Source organism: Carassius carassius, chromosome 35 (assembly GCF_963082965.1).
Source record: "Carassius carassius chromosome 35, fCarCar2.1, whole genome shotgun sequence".
In the NCBI taxonomy this organism is placed as follows: domain Eukaryota; kingdom Metazoa; phylum Chordata; class Actinopteri; order Cypriniformes; family Cyprinidae; genus Carassius; species Carassius carassius.
Genome location: NC_081789.1, coordinates 2,880,732 through 2,907,863, shown reverse-complemented (window position 1 = coordinate 2,907,863; position 27,132 = coordinate 2,880,732). Strand labels below are relative to the sequence as shown.

General features: G+C 42.9%; 1 protein-coding gene across 1 annotated transcript; it reads left to right on the top strand.

Moving 5' to 3' along the window:
• The first annotated feature begins 300 nt into the window (after window positions 1–300).
• LOC132115876 (coagulation factor XIII A chain-like) lies at window positions 301–11,886 on the top strand. The gene is made up of 14 exons (XM_059524270.1): window positions 301–443; window positions 1,533–1,718; window positions 3,512–3,763; window positions 3,880–3,998; window positions 4,073–4,180; window positions 8,282–8,459; window positions 8,566–8,704; window positions 8,786–8,889; window positions 9,860–9,948; window positions 10,069–10,222; window positions 10,321–10,599; window positions 10,686–10,846; window positions 10,935–11,071; window positions 11,523–11,886. Exons 1-14 carry the CDS (start codon window positions 320–322, stop codon window positions 11,659–11,661), a joined length of 2,169 nt encoding a protein of 722 aa, XP_059380253.1. The 5' UTR covers window positions 301–319; the 3' UTR covers window positions 11,662–11,886.
• Window positions 11,887–27,132: the final 15,246 nt, after the last annotated feature.

The following is a 27,132-nucleotide window of genomic DNA, read 5'->3' as shown; positions in this document are numbered from 1 at the left end:
CACTGAACCCCCAGTTGCATAATATATAGGAGGCCACTGCTCTGGGTGTGTGTTCACTTCTCACTGCTGTGTGTGTGCACTTGGATGTGTTAAATGCAGAGCACCAGTTCTGGGTATGGGTTACCATACTTGGCAAATGTCACAACTTTCACATTTTTTTTTTTTTTTCATTCACTGAAGTCTATCCTTTCCTCTGCAGCTATCACGAATCTCCAGATGTATGTCTCATGCATCTACCAAATGTAAAGTCTCTGTATTTAAAAGTCTAACATTAGCATGATCTGTCTTCCAGGCAACGTCAAGACATCCTGTGTACATCATGTCTGATAATACTAAGTTTTGGAGATCCCTAATCGGCCGTATCAAGGTTTCCAAATCAAACTATGAGGCGTTTCACCCACCTGTCTTTGAATCTTTTAAAGGCGCGGGACCCAGAGCACCAAGTAAGGTCCTATTAATTTATATTCAACTGGAATTCATGAACCAAGTGTTACAAAATGAACAAAGTGTCATTTTTTCCATAGATCACCCCACAGTTTTGAAACCACACCCTTAAAATGGCAAACCTAGCTAACCTAGCTAGACATTATTGGTCTGTTCTCAAATCTAGTGAGCTAGATTTTTAAATGATTAATTTATATATATATTTTTTTTTTACCATGGATTCACTGTATCCTGCAATGTTTCCTTCTTGTAGGTGTTATATATGGCTGCACTGATTGTAAATATAAATATTTTTTCATCTAATTCTGTACATTTTTCAAATCAACATGGTTCTAAAATAGTCTTTTTAAAAATGGACCATATCTAGTATTTGCATTGTATTGTAGTGCTATTAGCAGTTTTTCATTACTCGAGTTTTACCACTAATAACCACTGCGGAACTTAAAAGGTTGTAGATGCCCATCATTAGCATGATTAGATGATAAGGAAGTCATTAAATACCACTGTGTTTTAATATGTATTTTTACAGTTTTTTTCAATTGCTAACATCCTTATGTCCAATCTGTAGTCACATTTTCAAAACACTAAACACAATTAGCACAACATCAGTCTGTTGTGAGCCTACCTTTAACACAGTTCATGTTGTTTTCACACAATATTCAGTAAATTAACATGTTTCTAAAATGCTTAAATTTTATTTTCCCACAAGCTTACCCCATACCAAAATCATAGATCGTTCTTATCTTTTTTTACAAATTCTTAAACACAGCATGACAGAAATATAGACCTAATGTTCAAAACTTTAAATTAGGCTTTAGTGAAAAGCCTCTACTTCTGCAACAACAGCAACTCAAAAGTATACAAAATATCTCTATATTAAATATTGTAACAACTGATAAGCATTTTTAAGTAACAGATCACTAAAATATTTAGAAATAGCTGAATCCAGTCTCAGTTGGACGAATAGTCAGGTGTACATGCTCTTTCCAGTACATCAACATAGAGTAAAAAATACCTCTTTGAATTGTTTTTTTGGATGCAGAACAACACAAAGAATCAAAGAGAGAAACATTTTGTCTTTTTTTCAGCAACCCAAGCTCTCTCAGTGGTGGGTGTTGATATGCTTGTGGCAGACAACAATAATGCACACAACACCAGCAGGTACAAGAACACCAACCTCATTGTGCGCAGGAATAAAGAATTCTTTATCGTCATCAGCTTTGACCAACCCTTCAATGACCAGCAGGACAATGTGCAGCTGGAGTTCATGATTGGTGAGCAGATCTTTCAGAACATCTCATTTACATTTACATTACATTTATCCAAAGTGACTTTCAAATGATGACAATAAAAACAATCAAAGCAACTAAAGAGCATCAATGCTGTGACAAATCCCAGGTCTAACACAGTATACGTAGCAGTTTTCTATTTAGCGTTAGATGGTCAGGTTACTATTATTATTTTATAAAAAATAAAAAGTAAACAAGTAAATAGAATAAAAATAGAATAGAGGATGTAAGTGTTAGAGGGTCATTATTTGTATAATAAATAACAAGAAAACAAGTAGATAGATATAAAAAATAGAATGACAAGAGCTAGCGTTTGAGGGTCAAGATTTTTATAATAAATAAAAAGAAAACTAGTAGATAGAAAAGAAATACAATATAGATTGCCAGTGTTAGATGGTCAAGGTTTGTATAATTAATACGATGAAAACAATTAAATAGAATAGAAATACAATATATATTGCTAGTGTTTAGAGGGTCAATATTTTTGTAATAAATAAAAATAAAACTAATAGATAGAATAGAAATAGTATAGATAGTTCTGGGGTCAGGTTATTATTTTTATAATAAAAATAAAGAAAACAAGTAGTGAGAATTGAAATAGAATAGAGAATGTAAGTGTTAAAGGGTCGTGTTTTTTATAATCAATAAAAAGAAAACAAGTATATGGAATAGAAATAGAATAGAGAATGCTAGTTTTAGAGGGGCAAGTTTTTATAATAAATAAAAAGAAAATAAGTAAATTGAATAGATATAGAATAAATAGAACTAGTGATAGAGGGTCAGGTTTTTATAATAAATAAAAAGAAAATAAGTATACAGAATAGAAATACAATAGAGATTGCCAGTGTTAGCGGGACAAGGTTTTTATAATAAAAAGAAAACAAGCATATAGAATAGAAAAATAATATATAGAACTAGTGTTAGAGGGTAGAGGATTTATAATTAATAAAAAGAAAACAAGTAGATAGAATAGAAATAGAATGGAGAGTGCAAGTGTTACAGGGTCAGGTTTTTATGATAATTAAAAAGTATTTAGTGCAGAAATAGAATAGATAGTGGCAGTTTTAAAGGGTCAAGGTGATTATTTAGCATTTGTTTTCTTCTTCTGCAGAACATAACGTTTTAAAGAATGTTGGTAACCAAACAGTTTTGGTGAACATTGACATTCATTGTATGGATAAAAAAAAACACTGAAACATCTCTTAAATTATCTTTTAAAAGAAGAAAGTACGTCATACAGGTTACTAAATAAAGACTAGAAATAAAGCCATTTTGGGTGTCCTATCATTTTAACTCTTTCCCTGACAGTTTTTAATTTGTATTTTTTTAAGTTGCCACTTGAATGTGGACACGTTTTATTTTAAAAAGTATAATTTTGAACAAAATTATGCTTTTGTCAAAGACCACTTCTGGATCGGATTCAGATCGATCATCAAACCATCTAGACCCCCAAAGCTTCACAGTCCTTAACCATTTTATACTGTCACATCGGGCAGTTTTGATTTATAAATTTCCATCAGTGGAGGGGAAGAAGTTAGCAAAAGATCAAGTTAGTACTGAACCTGACAAAAGCTGTGGAGGAGCCCACATAATAGAGAGTAATTACAAAATACAAAATTATTGTTGTAGTACAATTTAATTCATGCTTGATGTCAGCTTCATGTTCATCATAATTTTCTGTTCCACAATGGAAGAAAAGTCGTCATAAAATGATGACAGAATTTTAATTCGGGTAAAATGTCCTTCAAAACTGACATATACTGTATCTGTCCTCACAGGCAATTCACCGGATGAAAACAATGGCACCCACATCATTGAGTCCATCGGACAAGGGAGACGTAATGGGCGCTGGAAGGGTCGCGTGGTTGACACGCAAGACAATGATGTGACAGTGGGCATAACACCTGACGCTGGCTGCATCATTGGCCGCTTCAGCACTTTTGTAACAGTAATCACTAATGTTGGAAAACAGCGCACTCCAAAGAACCCTGACACTGATTTCTATGTGCTGTTCAATCCTTGGGACCCTGGTGAGTACAAGTATAACACTTTGTTTTGCGTACTGACATCACTTGTATAGATGGCAACAAACCCTATGAATTTATGAATATATCATAAGGCATGTATATCATATGTTGGTACACAGCGGATGTGGTGTATATGCCCGGAGATTCTGACAGACAGGAATATGTGATGAATGATGTGGGCATCATCTACAATGGAGAATTCAACAACATATCCCCCCGTTCATGGAACTACGGCCAGGTCGGTAGATCTCTGGAGATTCTAACTTTTATGGTGGATTATTCAACCTGATACCTTCATCTTGTTTCCTGTAGTTTGAAGAGGGGATTCTGGATGCCTGTCTTTTCATTCTAGATGCCGGCAAAGTACCACTGCTGTACCGTGGAAATGCCATTGAATTAGTTCGGCAGGGATCAGCTCTGGTATGATTTAATAATTTGTATGAATATCTGAACACGCAATATGTAAAAAAAAGAAAGTAGCCTCTGCGTTTAAACAAAAGTGGTTTCATTCTAGCTTCATGCATTCCTGGGCAAGTTCCATTTATAAAAAAATAAATAAAATAAAAAAAACAACAACAACATTTTTCTTAAAGACATCCAATTCAGATCAAAACATAGCTCAATTCCAATGCAACTTGTGTAAAAGTCTTAGAGTTTCTGATTTTAACAGTACTCAACAGATGCACTGGTTCCTCAACACCGAATGCCGTGTACACACTGCATTATTTTCAAAGTCATCGGATCACCATTGTTTTTACACTGCACAACTATCTGGGGTAGCATTCAGTTGCTGCTGTGTTCACATTACATCATGGAATGGCGACAGGAGGTTACACACTGCATGACTTTACAATAGATCAGGGATTCTCAAACTTCTCCATGAAGTACCCCAGCACTGCACATTTATGTCTCCCTATATCAGAAACAGCCACTTCAGGTCTTGCAGTCTCCACTAATGAGCTGATGAGTTGAATCAGGTGTGATAGATGAGGGAGACACACAAAATGTGCAAGGCAGGGGGTACGCCAGGACAGGTTTGAGAACCACCGCAATAGATAGAAGTGCTAGTATTAGTTGGTTAAGTGCTGGCAAAAAAGATAAGTCTTTAGATGTTTCTTGAAAATGAGTAAAGACTCAGCTGTATGAATTGAGATTGGGAGGTCATTTCACCAGCTGGGCACAGTCCAGGAAAAGGACCGTGAGAGTGATTTTGAACTTTTTTGGGATGGCACCACAAGGCGTCGTTCACTTGCAGAGCGCAAACTTCTGGAGGGCACATAAGAAATAACCAGTGAGTTTAGGTATGTTGGTGCCGTGCCAGTGGTCGTCTTGTAGGCAAGTGTTAGTACCTTGAATTTGATGCAAGCTGCTACTGGTAGCCAGTGTAACCTGATGAAAAGAGGAGTAACGTAAGCTTTTTTTTGACTCATTGAAGACAACCCTCGCTGCTGCATTCTGGATCAATTGCAGAGGCTTGATAGTACATGCAGGAAGGTCCGCCAGGAGAGAATTACAATACTCCAGTCTGGAGAGAACAAGAGTTTGGACAAGAAGTTGGGTGGCTTCCTCTGATAGGAAGGGTCAAATCTTCCTAATGTTGTATAAGGCAAATCTGCAGGACCGGGTCGTTGTAGCAATGTGGTCTGTGAAGCTTAATGGATGATCCATCACAACTCCTAGGTTACTGGCTGTCCTGGAAGGAGTTATGGTTAATGAACCCAGCTGTATAGAGAAGTTTTGATGAAATGATGGGTTAGCTGGAATCACCAGGAGTTCTGTCTTAGTAAGGTTGAGCTGAAGGTGATGGTCATTCCTCCAGCTAGAAATGCCACTCAGACAGGCTGAAAAGCGAGCAGCTACCATCGGGTCATCTGGTTGGAATGAGAAGTAGAGTTGGGTGTTATCAGCGTAGCAGTGATAAGAAAAGCCATGCTTCTGAATGACAGATCCTAATGACGTCATGTAAATGGAGAAGAGAAGTGGTCCAAGTACTGAGCCCCAGTAGCAAGTTGTTGTGACTTAGAAACATCAGCCCTCCAAGACACGCTGAAGGATCTATCAGAGAGGTAGGACTTAACCCACAGGAGTGTGGTTCCAGAGATGCCCATCTTTCTAAAGGTTATCACGAGAATCTGGTGATTAACAGTGTCAAAAGCAGTAGACAGGTCCAGTAAGATGAGTACTGAGGATTTTGAAGCTGCCAGTCGCAGGGCTTCAGTAAGGCGAGAGCAGGGCAGTCTCAGTTGAGTGGCCAGTTTTGAAGCCAGATTGGTTGGTGTCCAGGAGGTTGTTCTGTACAAGGAACATAGATAGCTGGTTGAACACAGCTCGCTCAAGTGTCTTTGCAATGAATGGCAGCAGGGATACCCATCTGTAGCTTTCTAGAAACGCTGGATTTAGAGATGGTTTCTTAAGCAGTGGGCTTACCCGAGCCTGCTTAAATGCTGCGGGAAATGTTCCAGAGTGAAGAGAGAAGTTGATAATGTGAGTAAGTGAAGGTATGACTGAAGAAGTGATCGCTTGAAGGAGGTGAGTGGGGATCGGATCAAGTGGACAAGTAGTAGGATGATTGGACAGGATAAGTTTGGAAACATCCATCTCTGAGAGTGGAGAGAAGGAGGAGAAAGAGTGTGCATCATACATTGTGAAGTTAACCTCAGTCTGCGGTGTGGAGAATTGGTCACTGATGGTTCTTGTCTTATTTGTGAAGAAAACTGCAAAGTCGATGGAGGAGGTGGTGGAGGCGGATTAAGAAGAGAAGAGAAAGTTTTGAAGAGTGTCCGAGCATCACAACAGCTGTTAATTTTGTTGTGGTAGTAGGATGTTTTAGAAGTAAATGCATTTGCAGAGAAGTAAGAGAGGAGAGACTGATACACACTGAGGTAGGTAGAGTTTTTGATTTTCTTGAGTTTAGAGAGATGTTCGAGGAGAACCTCGGACAGCCAGGGGGCAGATGGGGTGGTGCGTGCTGGTCTCGACGACAGTGGGCAAAATTTTTCCAAGCAAGAGGTTAAAGTGGATCAAAGAGTGTCCATAGCACTGTTCGTGTCCAGAGCTGAAAACTGAGAGAGTACAGGAAACGAGGATGAAATCACAGAAGATAGGCGAGATGGAGAGAGTAAGCGTAGGTTCCATCGAATGGTGACCTGCGTTGGAGTGTGTGCCGCTTCAGGAGTAAGTGCTAGGTTAGCAGTAATGAGGAAGTGGTCTGAGGTGTGCAGTGGAGCAACTGAAGAGTTGTCCACGGAGCAACAGCGCGTGTAGATGAGGTCCAGTGGGTTGCCCGAATTGTGTGTCACTGTATTGGACACTCGCTTGAGATCAAAAGAGGCGAGCAGAGTTTTGAAGTCAGCAGCCTGGTTACAGTAATGGCATGTGATTCAAATGAACCGTTACCTGTAGGTGATGGCTGAAGATCAAATTTCCATTCTTTTGATATAAGGAGACCAGTACCCCCCCAGTCGTATGAGGAGTGTGGGAACAAGTGAAATTAGTGGAGAGGGCTGCGGGAGTGGCAGTGTCTTCAGGTTTGATTCAAGTCTCAGTCAGTGCCATGAGGTTGAGACCGGAATGAGTAGCAATAGAAGAAATGAAGTCTGCTTTGTTAACAGCAGACTGGCAGTTCCAGAGACCAACTGGAATAGAGAGCGTAGTAGTAAAGGTCAGATGGACAGGCCATAGATTTGTTGGATAGGCCTTCCTGCGACGTACATTGCATGCTCTCCGAGTGTTAGTAATGATAGTAGAGATCAGAAAGCACATAGTGACTACAAGTGATCGAAATAAGTATTTGAGAACAAGCTATACAAAAAGTAAGGTACCCGAAGAAAGGGGAAAAAAAACAATACTCAAGCGCCCTGTCTGTGTCCTTGCCCGGTGGAGTCTCGCAGGTGGAGTCGATGGTCTTTACACTCGTCGGTCTTCAAACGAGGAAGATTCACACAAGGGCTGCCGCGACCGCTGCCACGGTGAAAACTACCGCTTTTATATTTGCCTGATTACCTGGGATTGAATCAGCTGGCCACGCCTTACTATTTAGCAGACCAAAACTGGGCTCTCCCGCGAAAAGCAAATGCAAAACCAAGCGCCACTTTCAGCACGTATTTACCAGGGTAAGACACAGTAATTAAACCAAACTTTCAAAAATTGCAGTAGCACCACCTACTGTATAAAATTGAAAACTTAGAAATTCAGAAAGTTCCATCAGTGGTGGAGAAAGAGCTATGAAAAGCAAAAAAACAACAACATTCCAATCAACCAATCAGGACTGAGTTATAACTTTTCAGGAAATATCTGTTTTAGGCTTACAGTCAGGATTAGGAGCTTCTACACCCTTGTCAATCAGCTATCATTTACCTCTGATTTTAGGAATAAATTATTGGTAGGGATTGGGTTGGACAATCCTGTTGATCCAGGATCATAAAAATATGTTGATCCAGGAACATATCCTACTCTGCAAAATCACGGCGACCTATCAATTTTCATAGTATATATGTAGGCTTTTTGATGGTATATTTTCAGATGAACTCCCAAGATGACGATGGTGTCCTGGTTGGCAACTGGAGTGATGATTACTCCATTGGCACAGCACCCACTGCCTGGACAGGAAGTCCTGAAATCCTGCTCAAATATGCCAAAGACAATGGTTTGCCTGTGTGCTTTGCACAGTGCTGGGTGTATGCCGGTGTGCTGAACACTTGTGAGTATGGCGACAGCATGGTCATTACTGATTCGGAAATTCAGGTTATTTAGAGCTTTGCTAAAAAGACTGTGGCATGACCATGGCACTGTGATGATACCCATAGTTTTGCGTTGTCTTGGGATGCCCTCACGAGTCATCACCAATTACTCCTCTGCTCACGACAACTCGGGCAACCTGAAGACTGACCTTGTACTGGACGAAGATGGGACAATAAACAGAAGCCTATCAAGAGATTCAGTCTGGTGAGATACAGAAAGCATACACTGTCTGATAGGTAATGATGGTTAAATGCTGTTTAGTGACAATAACACTGTATTTCACAGGAACTACCACAGCTGGAATGAGGTGTACATGAGGAGGCCTGATCTGCCTGAAAAATACTCTGGCTGGCAGGTGGTTGACGGCACACCTCAAGAGACCAGTGATGGTATGACCCTCCACATCTTCAGTATACACTGTTTTTCCTTTAAAGCAGCAGTCCTTAATTCTGGTCCTCGTAACCCCCCGCACTGCATATTTTGCAAGTTTTTCTTGTTTAACACACCTGTTTCCGATAACTAGCTCGCAAATCTGAGTTTATATTTCACAGTCTTTTCTCTCTCTCTCGCAATGCTGAATTCTTTTCTCAGAGCTGTGAGATATATTGTAAACTTGCAGTTGCGAGAAAAAAGTCAGATTGAGAAATAATTTTCATAATTTTCTTTCTTGAAATTGTGAGTTTATCTATCACAATTCCGGTCTTTTTTCTTGCAGTTATGACTTCTTTATTCAGCTCTGTGAAATAAATTCACAATTTTGAGTTTTAAAGTCAAAATCTAAAAGAGTTTGTATCTTGCAATTGTATGGTATAAACTCATAATTGTGAGATACAATTTTTTTTAAATAGTTTTTCATTTTTGTATTTATAATTTTAATTTATTTTAATGGAAGAAAACTTTAAAATGGACATGGGTGTGTCACCAATTGGGGTAACTGGGATAAAAAATTTAAAATATTTATATTTGGCCAAAAAAAAATTTCAGAGTTCAGAATCTCCTTCAACTGATACCTTAAAAATGAAAGAACATCTATCTTTTCATTCATTTCACTCATAGAAAGCACCAAGACCTTGAAATAGTATGCTAGACTTTTAAAGGCTTACATTTAGACCCTCCATCTGCTTGGTGATTTGAGGTGATGTCTAAGGATTGGGGTTTTGGCATCTCTGCTCTATCGGCATCTGCTCTAAACTTATGCATTTGAAACACAGTGTAACCTATAAATGTGGATCATTTATAAAATTGTACTGGTGGTCCAATAGTAGAGTACCTTGACATTATTAGATGGTAATTCTATACCATTCGCATTCTGTTATGCTAAATGAAACGCATTAAAAATGATTTCGTTCTTTCATTCAGGTCTTTATCGATGCGGCCCAACGTCTGTCATTGCCATTAAAGAGGGAGAGCTCAGCTATCCATTTGATGCCAGGTTTGTCTTTGCAGAGGTAAGAAACATGTCATTTCTCCTTGATGTTTATTCACCACTTCTTTAGTTTATAAAATCTCAGCAGCAAATTGCAAATCTGTTTAAAAAAAAAGAGAACAATACTTCCTCCTGTCTTCAGGTGAACAGTGATGTGGTTTATTATAAGTCTGATAAGTACGGAAATAAAACTATAATCTCTGTGGACACCACGAATGTTGGAAAGCTCATTGTCACCAAAAGCGTGAACAGTAATGACTATGAGGACATCACTTCTACCTACAAATACCCGGAAGGTAGGCTTCATTTGGTCCAAACACTCTTGGGCATGGATGGTCACACACATGCCCTATCCTTCTCACTATCATCCTTTCGATCTTCTTCCTTTCTCAAGGCAGTGACATGGATAAGAAGGCCATGCAGATGGCAGAGAATCGTGGCGTTCCTGCCAGGGATTACACGCCTCCCGCTAAAACAGGTGTGGAAATCGAGCTCCAGGCCGACACCATCAACATAGGTGAAAACTTCAAGCTGACGCTGAACATTAAGAACCAGACCGGCCAAAACTGCACCCTTGATGCCACCATCACTGGCTGTGTGGTGTACTACACCGGCGTCACCAGCTCAATCTTTAAGATTGAAAGCAAAACTGCATCTGTGGATCCCTGGAAAAGTGAGCCTGACTTTTCAAGTTTGTTGTAGGTTTAGGGCACATGCATTTTAGATTGCTTAGCTTAATTTCTGAAAATCATTTTACAGCCACGAAAGTGATGTTTGATGTCACAGCTTCAGAGTACATGCCCTACCGGGTGGAACAGTCCAACCTGCTCTTTGTGGCATATGGACGCATTCAGGAAACCGGCATGAGCCTTACGACAACGAGAGTTGTCGCTCTCCGTCCTCCTGAACTCACAATTAAGGTATATGTCCTTTATTACCAATCGTAAAGAAACGTGTGATGCATTTGATCTTTTATGTTCATTAACAGTCATTATGAATGATCCACAGGTGACTGGAACACCCCAGGTTGGCAGGGATTTCATGGTTACCGTGTCGTTCCGAAATCCCTTTAACTTCGTCCTGAAAAACGTTCAGCTGCGCCTTGAAAGCCCTGGACTGATTTTGACCAAAATGAAAACATACGAGTAAGTTGGAATAACCTCTTTCATATTTATTTTTCCATTCCACAGATTTTCACTGTCAGTAAGTGAATACTGTAGATGAATAAACACACAATAAGACACTCAACAGGCTACAAGACATCTATAGATCTACAGAGAGATGTGCAAACAGTGACACTCTTTGCTGAGTCAATTCTAAGAAACAGGGCACATTCTTGGAGATTTTTGTGCCACAGTGATACTAACAGAGCATTGGCATATGCTTTGATAATGCATTTCTTAACTATGTTACTTAGTAGATGTAATAATATTCTGCAGACATTGTTTACATTAACTCATTGTTAAGAATTTTTACTGCTCTTAGTGGTAAGATTTTTTTGTGTTTAGGGCCCATGATCAGTTTGCTTTTAACTATTGAAGTACTGACATTCAGTATTTTTTATGCATATAAAACTATATCCGTTTCCATTTGCAGTCAGATCGCACCTGGAGGCACTGTGCAATATACAAACACGATCACCCCTTGGTTTTCTGGGAAGAAGGTGCTGATAGCGTGTCTGGACTGCGCTACAGTGAGGCAGGTCACCAGTCAGCTGGAAATCATTGTCCAGTAACGGATAAAAGATTGCCACGTGGGAACCAGAGAGAAAAAGTGTTCCCAATACCATTTTGTTGAATTGTTCAACAAATAATGAAATAATAACAAGCTAGCATTAATTTCTTTTTTCTTTACACCTACGACTTCCAACACTGTGTTGCTAATAATATAGTGTTTTAAGCATGCAAAACGTTTTAATTTGTGAACTCATTTAACTGTACAAAATACACACAATCAAACATTAAGTACCCATACAGAATGCACAGTCACAATAACCCTCAACCTATCTGGGAGTCTGATATATTCTGATTAGCAAAGTGTGGATGCAAGAGATCATGCGGTTATCGGAATAAGTTGTAAATTGGGAGTGGGAGGAAGAGTGAAAAAAAAAAACCCAGAAGAACACTATATTATTGGAAATGTTGGCAGGTATAACAAACTTAAAGCTATGAAATAACAAAGGGCTATTAAAATTTAAGTAGAAAATGTCAAAGATTTGTTGAAATTACACCTAAATCTAAATTACATGACAGTTGTTTTGGTTGGGTGCCAAAACAGCAAATAAAATGTATTAAACTTATTAATTAACTGTATTAATTGCACTGTATTAATCAGAATATGTTGCATATTTTCTCTGCTAAAATGCCAATGACTGTGTTTGACTAATATAAACTAACAATAAACCTTCAGCATGAAAGCAGTTTTGTTATAATCATTTTATTTGTTATACTGCAAATCTTCATTAAGACATCAACACCACCTGCAAAGAAAAATGGAATAATCTCATTAATGAAATTCCATTCACCATTTTACTTAGTATATGCATTTTCCAGTGTAATGGAGTGGGACTTTATTTACTAACTAGATAAAAAAAAAAAATGTTAGTCAAGATCAACTTTAGAATGCTTAGCCAGAAAGTTTAAAGCAGTTGTAAAAGCCTGAATTTTGAGAATTTCGATAGATTAGATAAATGTTGATAACATGTTTCTAGCATGATTAGCAAATTACTAGAATGATTATCATTCTACAGAGACAGCAACATGTTATTTTCTGGAAAAGGTTAAATCAAATATAGACAAAGGAGGGATAGTGGGAGGAATATTTTTAGATCTCCGTAAAGCATTCGATACAGTTAACCATTCAGTTTTACTGCACAAACTTCATGCATTAAATTTTTCTTCAAAATGTATTAGTCTTATTAACTCATATCTTTTATCTCGTTCACAAAGTGTAAGAATTTACCAATATAATTCCACCCCCTTACTATTATCAACTGGTGTTCCACAGGGTTCAATTTTAGGACCAATTCTTTTTAGTTTATACATTAACGAGTTACCATCTTTGTGTAAGAACTGTGACACTTTGATGAATGCAGACGACACAGTTATTTTGGCTTAGGGAAAATCTGCAGAAGAAGTTGCCTCTAAACTAACTGAGGCCATGTCATCGATTTCAATCTGGCTTGAACAATTCTTTCTGCAATTGAATATATCTAAAACAGTTACCATGTTTTTTCCTAAAAACAATATAAATATAGAACCTGAAATTTTTATATCTGGAGAAAGGTTACAGGTCGTCACAGAATATAAATATTTAGGATTATATATAGATTCAAATCTCAATTTCAAAACTCACATCAAAAAAGTTAGTAATAGGATTAAGTTCAGTCTAGCAAATTTCAGATTCATTAGAGATTTCCTTTCAACAGAAGCTGCTAAATTATATTTCTTTTCCATGATTTTATCCCACATAACATATTGTTTAGTAAGCTGGTCCAATACTCACTCTACAACAATAAAACCATTAGAAAGATTATACAAACAAGCATTAAAAATACTGGATAAAAAGCCATACCACTACCACCACTGTAGTATTCTGAGGAAATATCAGTTACTTACCTGGCATAATCTAATTAAATTCAAAAACATTTGTTTAATTTATAAAATTAGATATGGCTTAGCACCTCCTCCACCATGTGATTTTATACATTTTTAGATCCAGTGAGGTTAGGGTAACTAGAGGGGCAGTGAGGGAAGACTGCATCATACCCCGGGGAAAAACAGCTTTTGGTCAGGCCGTCTTCTCCGTAAGAGCAGTTCAGCAATGGATCACAGTGCCGGCAACCATTAGAGAGTCCTTGTCATTCTTTTCATTCAAAAAGAATGCAAAAAAATGGCTTGTAGAGAGCCAAACTTGTTGGCACTAATGCTTTTATGTGTGTATTTAAATATTATATCATTTTTATTTATTAACCATAATGTGTTGTATGCAATTTATTTTTTTGTGATTTTGTACTTGTGATTATTTATAAAGGTTGCCTTGTTTAAATCTGGCTGGGGGACTACCGATGAAAATTAGCACTTTTGAGCTAACTCGGGTACATTTACATTGTTTTAATGTTTATTAATGTACACTGTCCCCTTTCAAATAAAGAAATAACAATAACAATAACTAGCATGTCTCTAGCATTATTAGCTTGTTGATAGTATGATTAGCAAGTGTCTAGCTTGTTGTTAGCATGATTAGCAAGTTACTAGCATGTCTCTAGCATGATTAACCAGTTACTAGCATGTCACTTAATGTTTCTAGCATTATTAGCATGCTACTAGCTTGCATGATTAGCAAGTGATTAGTAGGGATGGGCAAAAAATAGATTTTTAGTTTTATAGTTTTTTTTTAAATGACGTCAGTTCGATATTGATTTTCAAAAGCCATGAATCAATCTTTTCTGGTATTTATTTCAGCACACATTTAAAATGAGATCTGATTAACGTGAATTTGATGTTACAGCGAAAGACAGCCTGTCATTCATTCAGCGCTTATGGCGGAGATACTGTTGATGAGAAACAACAAAGCCATATGCGTGATTCGCATGCTCAGGTGAAATACTAAAGGAATACTATAAATCTGCGGAAGCATTTGATGTAACGCATAAGGTGCCATGATTTCCACAATCAATGAATGAATGGAGGATTGCGCATCACATTGTTCCCTTTCGAGAGTACTCTCGTACTGCGTAAGCTAGCTTACGCTATGGGAAAAGGTCCCCTTTTCTCGAGAATATGAAGCCAAAAATTATCCTTAATTTTTAAATAATGTAAAACGCAGTGCTGCAGACCAGCAGACCCAAGCGAAGCGGCTCGCGCGCTTATTGGCTGTGCTGCGGCAACTGCAGCAACCTATGGTGAGGCGGCGGAGAGTAACGAACCAATGGGGGCGCTTCGGTAAGCCACCGCTTCACCATAGGGATCAGATTTCATCTCCTTCAGCGATCTCACCTGCACTTCGCTGTCTTCTCCGGAGAAGCCTCTACACGCCGTCGAAAAGCCTCTCAGCGGGATAGCACTGCAACGCAGATCTGAGGACGCCGGCTCGTGCTTCATCTCGACGCCGCCTTCAGCACTCGCTTCCTGCTGCGCCATCCGGCGTGACTATATCCTTTTCAAAGCTAGTGTGTTTGCCGCTGCATCACACTTTTTTCCTCCAGAATTCGAGGCGTTGTTTCAAATGCCTCGGGCCTGCGCTTCCTGCCGAGGCCCTCTGCCCAGCGAGGACCGCCACATCATCTGTGTCTCCTGCCTGGGCCGCGAGCATGCTGAGAGCGCACTCTTCAAGGGCGGCTGCCCTGAGTGCGACGACATGGCTATATCGACCCTGCGGGCTCGATTAGCTCAAACCAGCCACGATGCTCCACCCGCTCCGCCTCTTCTCTCTCAAGTGCCGCATAAGAAACGCCGCGATCAGAGAATGCCTGAGCATACTGTTACACGCGAGCTCACGCCGGAACACTCCCCGCGTGCCTCGCCCGCTCTCGCTCCTTCGCCTGTCCTCTTCGTGGACGAGCAGCGCCAGTCCCTGGTCACCAGCGTCCCCTTCTCCTTCGGAGCGCCTGAGGCGGAAGAGGACAGACACGACAGCCTTTCTCTCGCCGCGTCCAGTAGTGAGGAATGGTCGGGCTCCATTGCGGACCCCCCCCCCCCTCTACAGCACCCAGCTGCACCGGACAACGCGCCGATATCGACGCGGAGCTTACTCGCGTGCTTACAAGGGCTGTCAGCGACCTTCAGCTCGACTGGTCTCCTCCAGACGAGCCCGCTAAAAGCAGGCTGGATGAATGGTTCCTGCAGGGGCGCCCTTCGGCCCCTCCGCAAAGAGACGCCCCCTTCTTCCCGGAAGTTCACAATGAACTCACGAAGTCGTGGAAAGCCCCATTCTCCGCACGCTTGAAGACTTCTGTCTCGGCAGCGCTCTCCTCTGTCGACGGCGCCCGAGACCACGGTTACGAGAGCCTCCCCCCTCTCGAGGAGGCTATTGCTGCACACCTCTGCCCGCCCTCAGCCGCATCCATCCAAGCCGTGCCGCACCACCTCAGCTCTCGCTGGCCGAGCTTACACCTCCGCTGGTCAAGCCGCTTCGGCTCTACACACCATGGCTGTGCTGCAGGTTTTTCAGGCCAGACTTCTCCGTAACCTGGACGAGTCTGCCCCAGATACCTATGACTTTAAAGATCTCCGCAGCGCTACTGATCTAGCCCTGCGTGCGACAAAGACCACAGCACAAGCGATCGGCCGAAGCATGGCAAGCCTCGCTGTTTTAGAGCGACACCTCTGGCTCACGCTCACGGAGATGAAAGACGGCGACAAATCCGCCTTTCTCGACTCTCCTATCTCGCCTTCCGGCCTCTTTGGCCAGTCGGTTAAAGGTTTCGCTGAACGCTTCACTGAGGCTCAGAAAACGTCGCAGGCAATGAGACACTTCCTGCCGAAACGCTCTAGCTCTGCTGCGGGACGCCGTAGAAACGCGCCGCCCCCTCAGACCTCGAAGCCATCGCAGCCAGACTTACAGTCTCGCCCAGCGACCAAAACCCAGCACCGCTCTCGCTCTACGAGCCGCAAACCGCCAGAGAGACGGGGACCTCGGCCCAGGATTGTGCTGAACCCCGAGCCTCCGAAGCCCTCCTGACCTTCGGGCTGAAAAGACCGTGGTTAAGTCCCGCTGCGGCCGGACCACCACACAAGAAACCTCACATGCTTCCTCCAATCCCCTCACTAAAGGCGGTTGGAGATGTCTATACTGCAGTAAACGAGCCTGTTACAATGCACGCACGCCTGCACACAAACGCCGTTTTTACGGCGACCTCAATAAAGCACAAAAAGAGCTTTTTCTATGTAGGCAGTGTGCCCACTACACAGTACGCACCCCTACATGTATACACACTCCCCCAAGTGTCACAAAGACTCACTCGGGTCTCCTTTCATGCCCACCTTCCCGCTCGCGCCGGAGGTGCTCTAAATGTAGCGCGCGTGCCCACTTCTCAGTGCGCAACCCTACAAATAAGCGCTGTCACCACAGTGTCACAAGCACAGCATACTCGAGCTACTGGTCCCCTCATAACAGGCGGCCAGTGCCCGAAGCACATTCAACCCATAGCCGCACAAGCCGCTGCATGGCAGGCCATCCCCGGCATATCAGATTGGGTTTTGAATATAATAAAACGAGGTTACTCGCTCCAGTTCGCTCGCAGACCGCCGCGCTTTCGCGCCGTGGTCGAAACGAAAGTGAAAAGCGAAATGACACACGTCCTTCGCGCCGAACTGATAAACCTTCTTGCAAAAGGGGCGATAGAAACTGTCCCCCCCTGCGCAGCGCGAGTCAGGCTTTTACAGCCGCTACTTCCTCGTACCAAAAAAGGATGGCGGTCTCAGACCCATCCTAGATCTCAAACGTTTGAACAAAGCGCTTATGACGCGATCGTTCAAAATGTTAACTACCAAACAAATACTCGCGCAAATTCGCCCGAGGGATTGGTTTTTCTCAGTGGATCTGAAAGACGCTTACTTTCACATTCAAATAGCACCCCATCACAGGCCATTCTTGAGATTCGCCTTCGAGGGGCAGACTTATCAGTACATGGTTCTTCCATTCGGCCTCTCCGTAGCGCCCCGTACGTTTACGCGGTGCATGGATGCCGCTCTCGCACCCCTGAGAATGCGGGGAGTGCGAGTATTGAACTACCTCGACGACTGGCTAGTTTTAGCCCATTCCGAGGAACTACTGACGACACACAGATCCTGGATCCTCAGCCATTTAGAATGCCTGGGTCTCACGATCAACACTGTCAAGAGCGCTCTGTCTCCCAGCCAGAGGATTTCCTTTTTGGGGATAGACATAGACTCTGTGACATGTACAGCGCGTCTGACGTCACAGCGCGCTCTCACTATTCAGCATTTAGCCGTGTCGTTCAAAGCCGGGTCTCTTTACCCGCTCAAACGATTTCAGGAAATGCTAGGTCTGATGGCATCAGCCTCTGCGGTTCTCAAACTGGGCCTGCTGCGCATGCGCCCACTACAGCGCTGGCTGAGAGACCGTGTTCCAGCGCGCGCCTGGATTTCCGGCCGCGCGCGCATCAGGGTGACCCACGGCTGCATCGCAGCTCTGGCCCCTTGGAAAATAGCCAACTGGTATCAGTTAGGCGTAAGCACGGGCGCTGTCTCGAAATGGAAAGTAGTCTCGACAGATGCATCCAACCTCGGTTGGGGCGCCCTGTACGAGGGCAGGTCTGCCTCCGGCCTCTGGTCGAGCCCGGAGCGACTGTTACACATAAACTGTCTGGAGATGATAGCGGTCGAACTATCCCTGAAAGCTTTCCTCCCATTTTTAAAGGGCCATCACGTTCTAGTCAGATCAGACAGCATGTCAGTGGTGGCCTACATAAATCGCCAGGGTGGTGTCAGGTCAGAAACCTTGCACACCCTGACCGAGCGTCTTCTGACATGAGCACATTGCAATCTGCGCTCGCTAAAGGCAGCGCATGTACCTGGCATCCTGAACCGGGGCCCGGACATGCTTTCCAGGGCGAATGTTCCCCCTGGGGAGTGGTCTCTTCACCCACAGACGGTTCAGTTGATGTGGATCCCCCCGAAAGCTTTCGGCAGGGCAGAGGTCGACCTCTTCGCCTCAGAAGACAACGCTCATTGCCCAATATATTTTTCAAAGAGCAGGGACGCGCTGGCCCTCGATTGGCCCAGACGCCCGCTTTATGCCTTCCCACCGGTCGCGATGCTGCCGCAGGTCATCGATCGGGTCAGGAAGAGCAGATGTGCTATGCTGCTAGTAGCCCCACTCTGGACGACCCAACCTTGGTTCTCCGAGCTGATGCAGCTGTCCAGTACAGCCCCATGGCCAATACCGCTGCGGAAAGATCTCCTCACGCAGCTGAAGGGCGCGCTCTGGCATCCCCACCCCGAACTTTGGGCCCTTCATGTATGGCCCCTCAACGGGTACCCGGGAACCTCCCTGAGGGAGTGTTAAAGACCATTACGGAAGCCAGAGCGCCCTCAACCAGGCGCCTATACGCGCAGAAATGGTCAGTGTTCTCCACCTGGTGCGGGACACGGAACCTAGACCCTCACTTATGTGACGTGTCGGAGATACTCTCCTTCCTACAGGAGCGTTTAGATGCGGGCAGATCCCCGTCTATGCTCAAAGTGTATGTGGCAGCCATTGCAGCTTCTCATGCTCCGGTGGCCGGCCTATCACTGGGAAAAAACGAACTGGTCATTCGTTTCCTTAAGGGAGCTCGTCGGATGCACCCTCCCCGACCCCCTTCAATCCCTTCCTGGGACCTGTCTACGGTCCTAGAGGCCTTAAAGGGCCCCCCTTTTGAACCGCTTCAGTCTGTCGATATGAAGCTTCTTTCGTTCAAAACCGCTTTTCTACTGGCTCTGGCCTCAGTCAAGCGAGTGGGGGATTTACATGCGCTATCTGTAAGCGCTGACTGTCTCGAGTTTGGGCCTAATGACTCCAGAGTCATTCTCAGACCAAGACACGGCTATGTCCCCAAGGTGCTCTCAACACCGTTCAGAGCGCAGGTCATCTCGCTGTCAGCCCTTTCCTCGCAAAGCGACGAAAGCAACGCGAGCTTCATCTGCCCCGTCAGGGCTCTTAAAACCTATATTGCGCGCTCCGCCTTATTCAGGAGGTCGGACCAGCTCTTCATATGCTTTGGTGGGCGCACCCGAGGTCTCGCCACCACGAAGCAAAGCCTATCGCGATGGATAGTAGACACTATCTCGCTGGCTTACAAATCTAAGGGCCTTCACTGCCCGTTCGGCATCAGAGCCCATTCCACCCGAGGTATGGCCTCGTCATGGGCGTGGTCCTGCGGGATACCACTGGATGATATCTGTGCGGCAGCAGGCTGGGCCTCTCCGTCCACATTTATTAGATTCTATAATCTGCAAGTCCCTGCCCTGCAGGCCAGGGTACTTTCTATATAGACGTGCTAAGCCTTATCACGTCCCCCTTTTTTCGTTCCCTATATAAAGCTCACTAAGGTTGGCTGTTGGGACTGGGATTTCTCCTGCTATAAAGCCCCGAGCTCTCGCCTTGGGCTGTGACAGGTCGAAGTTCCCGAGCACGCACGGCGTTTTACATTGTGTTCCCATAGCATAAGCTAGCTTACGCAGTACGAGAGTACTCTCGAAAGGGAACGTACTCGGTTACTAACGTAACCTCGGTTCCCTGAGATGAGGGAACGAGTACTGCGTAACCTGCCGTGCTATGTGCTCGGACCGGGTGATCGCTTCAGTCGATTTAAAACCTGATCCCTATGGTGAAGCGGTGGCTTATATAGTTCCAGCCACGCCTATTTTGGCGCGCTCTGACGTCCAATGGGCGCGAAGCGCCCCCATTGGTTCGTTACTCTCCGCCGCCTCACCATAGGTTGCTGCAGTTGCCGCAGCACAGCCAATAAGCGCGCGAGCCGCTTCGCTTGGGTCTGCTGTGCTGCAGCACTGCGTTTTACATTATTTAAAAATTAAAGATAATTTTTGGCTTCATATTCTCGAGAAAAGGGGACCTTTTCCCATAGCGTAAGCTAGCTTACGCAGTACTCGTTCCCTCATCTCAGGGAACTGAGGTTACGTTAGTAACCGAGTACGTTTTGTTTGTTATCATACACACGTAGCGACGATGACGCTCCAGACTTTTCAGCTTCTGCTGTCTCACTATGATGATATGAATAAACGAATATCATCTCAAGCTGCTCTGAGATTAATTTCATTAGCATTTTACCGTTTCATTTGAGAAAACTACCGTCATGTCACATACACAGCAGCTGCAAGTTCCTCACTGGAACCCATCAAAATAAAAGTTATAGTTTCACGTTAAAAACATCAGAATATATTGCTATTCAGAGTCTTAAAGGAATAGTTCACCCAAAAATCAAAATGATGTCATTAATAACTTACCCTCATGTTGTTCCAAACCTGTAAGACCTCCGTTTATCTGTGGAACACAGTTTAAGATATTTTAGATTTAGTCCGAGAACTCTCAGTCCCTCCATTGAAGCTGTGTGAACGGTATACTGTCCATGTCCAGAAAGTTAAGAAAAACATCAAAGTAGTCCATGTTACGTCAGAGGGTCAGTTAGAATTTTTTGAAGCATCGAAAATACATTTTGGTCCAAAAATAGCAAAAACTATGACTTTTTTCAGCATTGTTTTCTCTTGCGTGTCTGTTGTGAGAGAGAGTTCAAAACAAAGCAGTTTGTGATAACCGGTTTGCCAACGAATCATTCGATGTAACCAGATCTTTTTGGACCAGTTCACCAAATCGAACTGAATCGTTTTAAACGGTTCGCGTCTCCAATACGCATTAATCCACAAATGACTTAAGCTGTTAACTTTTTTAATGTGGCTGACACTCCCTCCGAGTTCAAACAAACCAATATCCCAGAGTAATTCATGTACTCAAACAGTACACTGACCGAAATGCTGTGAAAAGAGAATTGAAGATGAACACCAAGCCGAGCCAGATAACGAACAACAGACTGACTCGTTCTCGAGTCAAGAACCGTTTCTGTCAGATGCGTCTGATTTGAGAACCAAGGAGCTGATGATACTGCGCATGTGTGATTCAGCGTGAAGCAGACTGACACACAGAGCGTCTAAACTGAACTGATTGTTTTGGTGATTGATTCAGAACTCATTCTGTGCTAGTGTTATGAGCGTGGGTAAACCGAAGGCTTGAATCAAGGGCAATCAACACCAATGATGCCATTACGTCGAGCGCAAAAGAACCGGTGAACCGTTTTCTTCAACCAGTTTATTGAATCGAACTGTCTGAGAGAAGTACTGGTGATCCGAAAACCGATGCAACCAGTTCTTGACTCGTGAACGAGTCAGTCTATTGTTCGTTATTTGGCTCGGCTCGGTGTTCATCTTCAATTCTCTCATCACAGCAGTTCAGTCAGTGTACTGTTTGAGTACATGAATTACTCGGGGATATTGGTTTGTTTGAACTCAGAGGGAGTGACACCCACATTAAAAAAGTTAACAGCTTAAGTCATTTGTGGATTAATGCGTATTGGAGACGCGAACCGTTTAAAACTATTCAGTTCGATTTTGTGAACTGGTTCAAAAAGATCCGGTTACATCGAATGATTCGTTCGCGAACAGGATATCCCTCGCTAATCATCCATCCCGTTGTGCCACTTGTGCCGCTTCTTGACATGGGTTTAACGACTTATAAAAATTATATAATACACTTTTATATTAATGGGAAGGTACTTTACAATTAGAATTGATTTGCAAGCAGCTGCAGTTACTTCTGTTTAATGCGGTATTGATTGCAATTGGTTTATGTTTTTAATAAAAAGCAACCTATCTACAATGAACAGAGAGAGAGAGAGAGAGAGAGAGAGAAAGAGAGTTAGATACAAAATATGCTGGGGAAGCAACGTAAAAAAGGGCACCAAGCCTCTCGTCAGAGGAACTTGAAGTGTTGCTGGACCTTGCCACCAGGTCAGATATCACACCCCTATGGTCCACTATAACCTGCACATTTTTGGCCGCGTCTTCCTTTCGCGATAAGTAGCCGACGCCTGATCATTCACTGATGGATTGGCGATAGGGATGAGTGCCATCCACCAGGATGCAATCCCCGGCATGGCGCAGAAGGGCGTTGGTGACTGTGTGGACGCACTTCCACACAGAGGTCTTGATTAGGCTGTAGCAGAGGACCACCACAGCCGAGCAGACGAGAAAGAAGCCCACCAGGGCAGAGCAGAGGGCCACCACTGTCAATGGTCAATGGCATAGGAGAGCAAGTCTGGTCAGGTAGGACTGAAACAGAGAACATAAGCAGGTTAACGGCGGCGTCTGTGGCCGTGATGAGGTGGTTAGAGAGTTCCCAAATGGCCAAACAGGACAGACAGAGAGTTGGGTGATGGCCTCTGTGGCCATGACAGGACAGACCGTGAGTTCGTGGATAGCCTATGTAGCCATGACAGTACAAGCAGTGAGTTCTTGAGCGGTCTCCATGGCCACAACAGGACAGGCAATGAGTTCATAGACGGCCTCCATAGCCATGACAGTATAGGACGAGAGTTCTTGGATGGATACTACTGACAACTCCGAAGGTTCTGAAGCAGTCACGCCACCTCTGGAGGTTCAACAGCAGTAACAGTCTCCTTGACAGCAACACAACAGCTGAGAGAACATTGCTGGGTGCAACAGACAGGATGTGATGAGGCTCTGAATGATCAGCTGAGACGTGACGAGGCTCTGGATGATCTGTTGTGGCATGATGAAGTTCTGGAAGATTGGTTGGAACATGATGAAGTTCTGGAAGATTGGTTGGAACATGGCAAAGCTCTGAAAGATCCGTAGTGATTTGACTGGGCTCAAAAAGACCAATGGTGATTTGACCTTGTTCACGAAGATCACCTGTGGTTTTACTTGACTCATGGGGGTTGATGGTGAATTGACCTGACTCTGGACGGTCAGCGGAAAAAAAGTTATTATGAAAAAAAATTATTTGGCGTTTCAACACTGTTCTCTGCCTCACCCACAGTGAACGAAGAGTCGACACAACAAAAGAGCATATTCCATTATGTCCCTACACCTGCCATTAAATCCCCCTATAGGTAAGCATGATTTAATTGGTTCACTGAGTCCAAAACGGAACAAGTCCTTAAACAAAACTTAATCATGAAACGGTACTTGATATGACAACTCACAGAACTGCTGAACATACTTCTCAATATATAAGCCTGCTTGACAAAGATGCAATAACTGGTCTACTGGGTCCATGGCTGAACTGGATAAGTGAAACGCTGACATGGAAGTGGGAACAGATATCTTGGTAACAAAAGGATACCGGGCTGCTGGATCCTGGTATGGCGTAGTCTTCCATAACATGGAGTCAGAGACGTTCGGATCCATATGCAGTAGTTTATTATTGAGAATGGTGAAACAGACAGAGATCAGAAAACAGTGTCAGGTATGTCAGGAGATATCCAAAATCAGAAACCGTAACAAGCAGAGGTCGGGGGAGAGAATCACAGTCAGTGTAAACAATCCAAGATCAAACACAGGAGGAACAAACACAGGGAAACCGCTCGGAAATGCCAGAAAGAACTAAACAAGACTTAGCAATCATTGACAGTCGAAACACAGTATATATAGGGGAGTGGTAATGGGGAACACCTGGTGGTGATTAGCCTTAAGCATGGGATTCTGGGAAATGAAGTTGGAAATGGGAATGACACAAAATGCCAGAGTCCTGAGTGGAGTGCTCTCTACTGGAGCTCATGGGCACTCCAGCTGACCATCGTTACATATTCTGTCTTTTTTTTTTTTACATAGCATTCTGTTTCATCTGAATAACATGAGCAAAAATCAACAGTCAAAAAACAATGCAAGAGGAATTTTGGCTGTGTTTTAAAGAAAAAAACATAGCAAAAACAACTAGATTACAGTATTTCACAATTGCTAAAACACTAAACCCCATTCTCTGAACCCAATGCTCAGCGGCCTAAACCCATTTGTCGAATCAGTCACTTTGTAGGCAAAACCTTAAACAAGTTCAGGTAGTTAAGACACTGTTTGCAAATCTCATCCACTCTTTTTGCAAAACTCTAAACACATTCTTACTCACTAAAACACATTTTGCACTGTGTTGCAAAATGGTAAATACATGTGGCAAAAGTTAAACACAACTACAACAAAGCTGTCATCATTTACACACAACAACTCAAAATTTTTCACACTTGTTTCTAATGATGTGATCAAATCATTTGTGTAGAATATAAGCCAGTACAGGTGGCCCAGGTAAGTTGAGTATTGATACCACAAAGGATGGAAACAATTTGAGAGGCAGAGGAGGAAGAGGAGGAAGAGTTCGTGTAAGAGGTGGTGGACAAAGAGGAAGAGTGCAAGGACAAAGAAGAGCAAGACCAAGAATACTAATTTCAGATCAAATTCGGGCAACTGTGATAGACCATGTTCTTGTTCATGGAATGACAATGAGGGAAGCAGGACAAAGAGTACAACCCAATTTGTCCAGATTCTCTGTGGCCACCATAATCAGGACATTCAGAGAAGAGAACAGGTAGATATTGTATTGATGTATTGTTTTTCTAATTTGTGCAACTGAAAGTTTACTGTATGCATTTGATATAGTACCTCAGTTTGTCAATAGAAAGGGGAGTGGGGAAAAAAGAAAAAAAAGATTTACAATACATTTTAAATATGAATGTGATGTCCATTACTATTGTTTCTGTATGTACACATCTGTAAGAGCATTTTGCCTTTTGTAGAACTGCAAGACTACCAAATGAGGGTGGAAGCACTCCTTTGTTCTCCCAACAGCAAGAGGCTCTCATTGTTGATATGGTCCGTCAAAACAATGTCATCACACTGCATGAAATACAGCAAAGACATGTAGAAGACAATGTAAACTTAGAAGGTATCAACAGTGTCAGCCTTTCTACCATTTCCCGTGTCCTCCATTGCAACAGGGTAAGCATGAAGCAAGTGTACAGAGTACCCTTTGAGTGCAATTCAGAAGGGTCAAAGATCTACGATATCAGTATGTGCAAATAAGTGTACACTTTCAGCACTGATGCTTACAGTACAAGTTTGTAGTCTACAGTTATTATCCTATACTGTTACTGTAACTGCACTATATTGTAGTGTATGTAAATCAGGAGTGCATATACATATGTACATACACTTTTGCAGAAATATGTCTTTCTGTAACACTTAGAAAACAATTTATTTATCTCTTTTATATATCGAGGGTGTTTAAAATGGATTCCATGGAAAGGCCCCATGAATATATTTTTGTAGATGAATGGCCAACGTGGAAGTCCCTGGCCAGCGTGGTGGCAATGTCAACCTATGTGCAGCCATAAGCAAGGGGGAGGAGGTTCTCCACAGTCATGCAACACTGGGACCATATAACACTGACCATCTTCTTACATTTCTGGGTGGTCTTTGGGATGTTTTATTTGAACGTGAGCAGCAGAATCATCAGCAGGCAGGTTGCATCCTGTCTATGTTGTGGTTTGGGACAATGTCAGCTTTCACCGTGGTGTACGAATGTGTAACGGTGGCACGCCCTTGCAAAAGGATTTTTTAAATTAATTCGGGCACCAGGTAGAATTAAGGTCTACCACACATAATAATTTATACCGGGATAGCTCGTAAGCCACCAGTTACACAAAAACAAATTGTATTAATCTTGTGTGACATCTGTCCACATCTTAGGCCAGAAGACAACATCCTTTAGATGTTTGTAGGTTTTAAAAATACCTCCATGTCCACTCAGAGGATGTAAATGGTAATGTTGAAGAATTTCAGGAAGGAGGCTTTTAGGTAAGTACATTCTGTACTGAACTTGTCCTTTGCCTAGTTGCGTCTTGAGATACAACTTGTCTTCAACAATCTCAAATTGTTCAGGGGTAGCCTGCTTGTTCTCTGTTATTCCTTTGAAAATCTTTTGAATTTCAGGATCCTTATGTTGTTCTTCCCATAGGTCCCTAGCAGTAATGGGAAAGTGTACTTCGTTGTTTAGGCTAGTGAACAAGGTGCATGCAGGTAAGTTGGTCACTCTGGAAAGAGCATCTGGCGCTGCATTTAATTTTCCTTTTCTGTATTCGATGACAAAGTCAAACTTTTGTAAACGCAGGGCCCATCGGATGAGACGACCAGTGGTTTTAGTAGAGGACATTACCCACTGAAGGGCAGAGTGATCAGTCACAACTGTGAACATTCTGTACTCCAGGTAATGTTGCCACCTCTCTAACGCCCAGATGACTGCTAAACACTCTTTCTCGGTGACGGAGTAGTTTGTTTCTGCTGGGTTTAAGCTTCGGCTTGCATAAGCTATAACTTCTTCCATTCCTTGCTCTTTTCTTTGGGTTAACACAGCTCCTAAACCCGTGCCACTAGCGTCTGTGTATACTGTGAAAGGATGCTGCAGATTTGGATGACTAAGAATGGGGGGTGAAGACAAACATGTCTTGAGCTGCTCAAATGCCTGTAGACACTTATCGGACCAATGAAATGTTTTCCCTTTCTTTTTCAGAGCATTTATGGGTTCTGCAATTTTTGAAAAATTCGGCACAAATCGCTGGTACCATCCGGCTAGTCCAAGAAACCGCTGTACCTCTTTAAGGTCGGTGGGTACTGGATAAGAC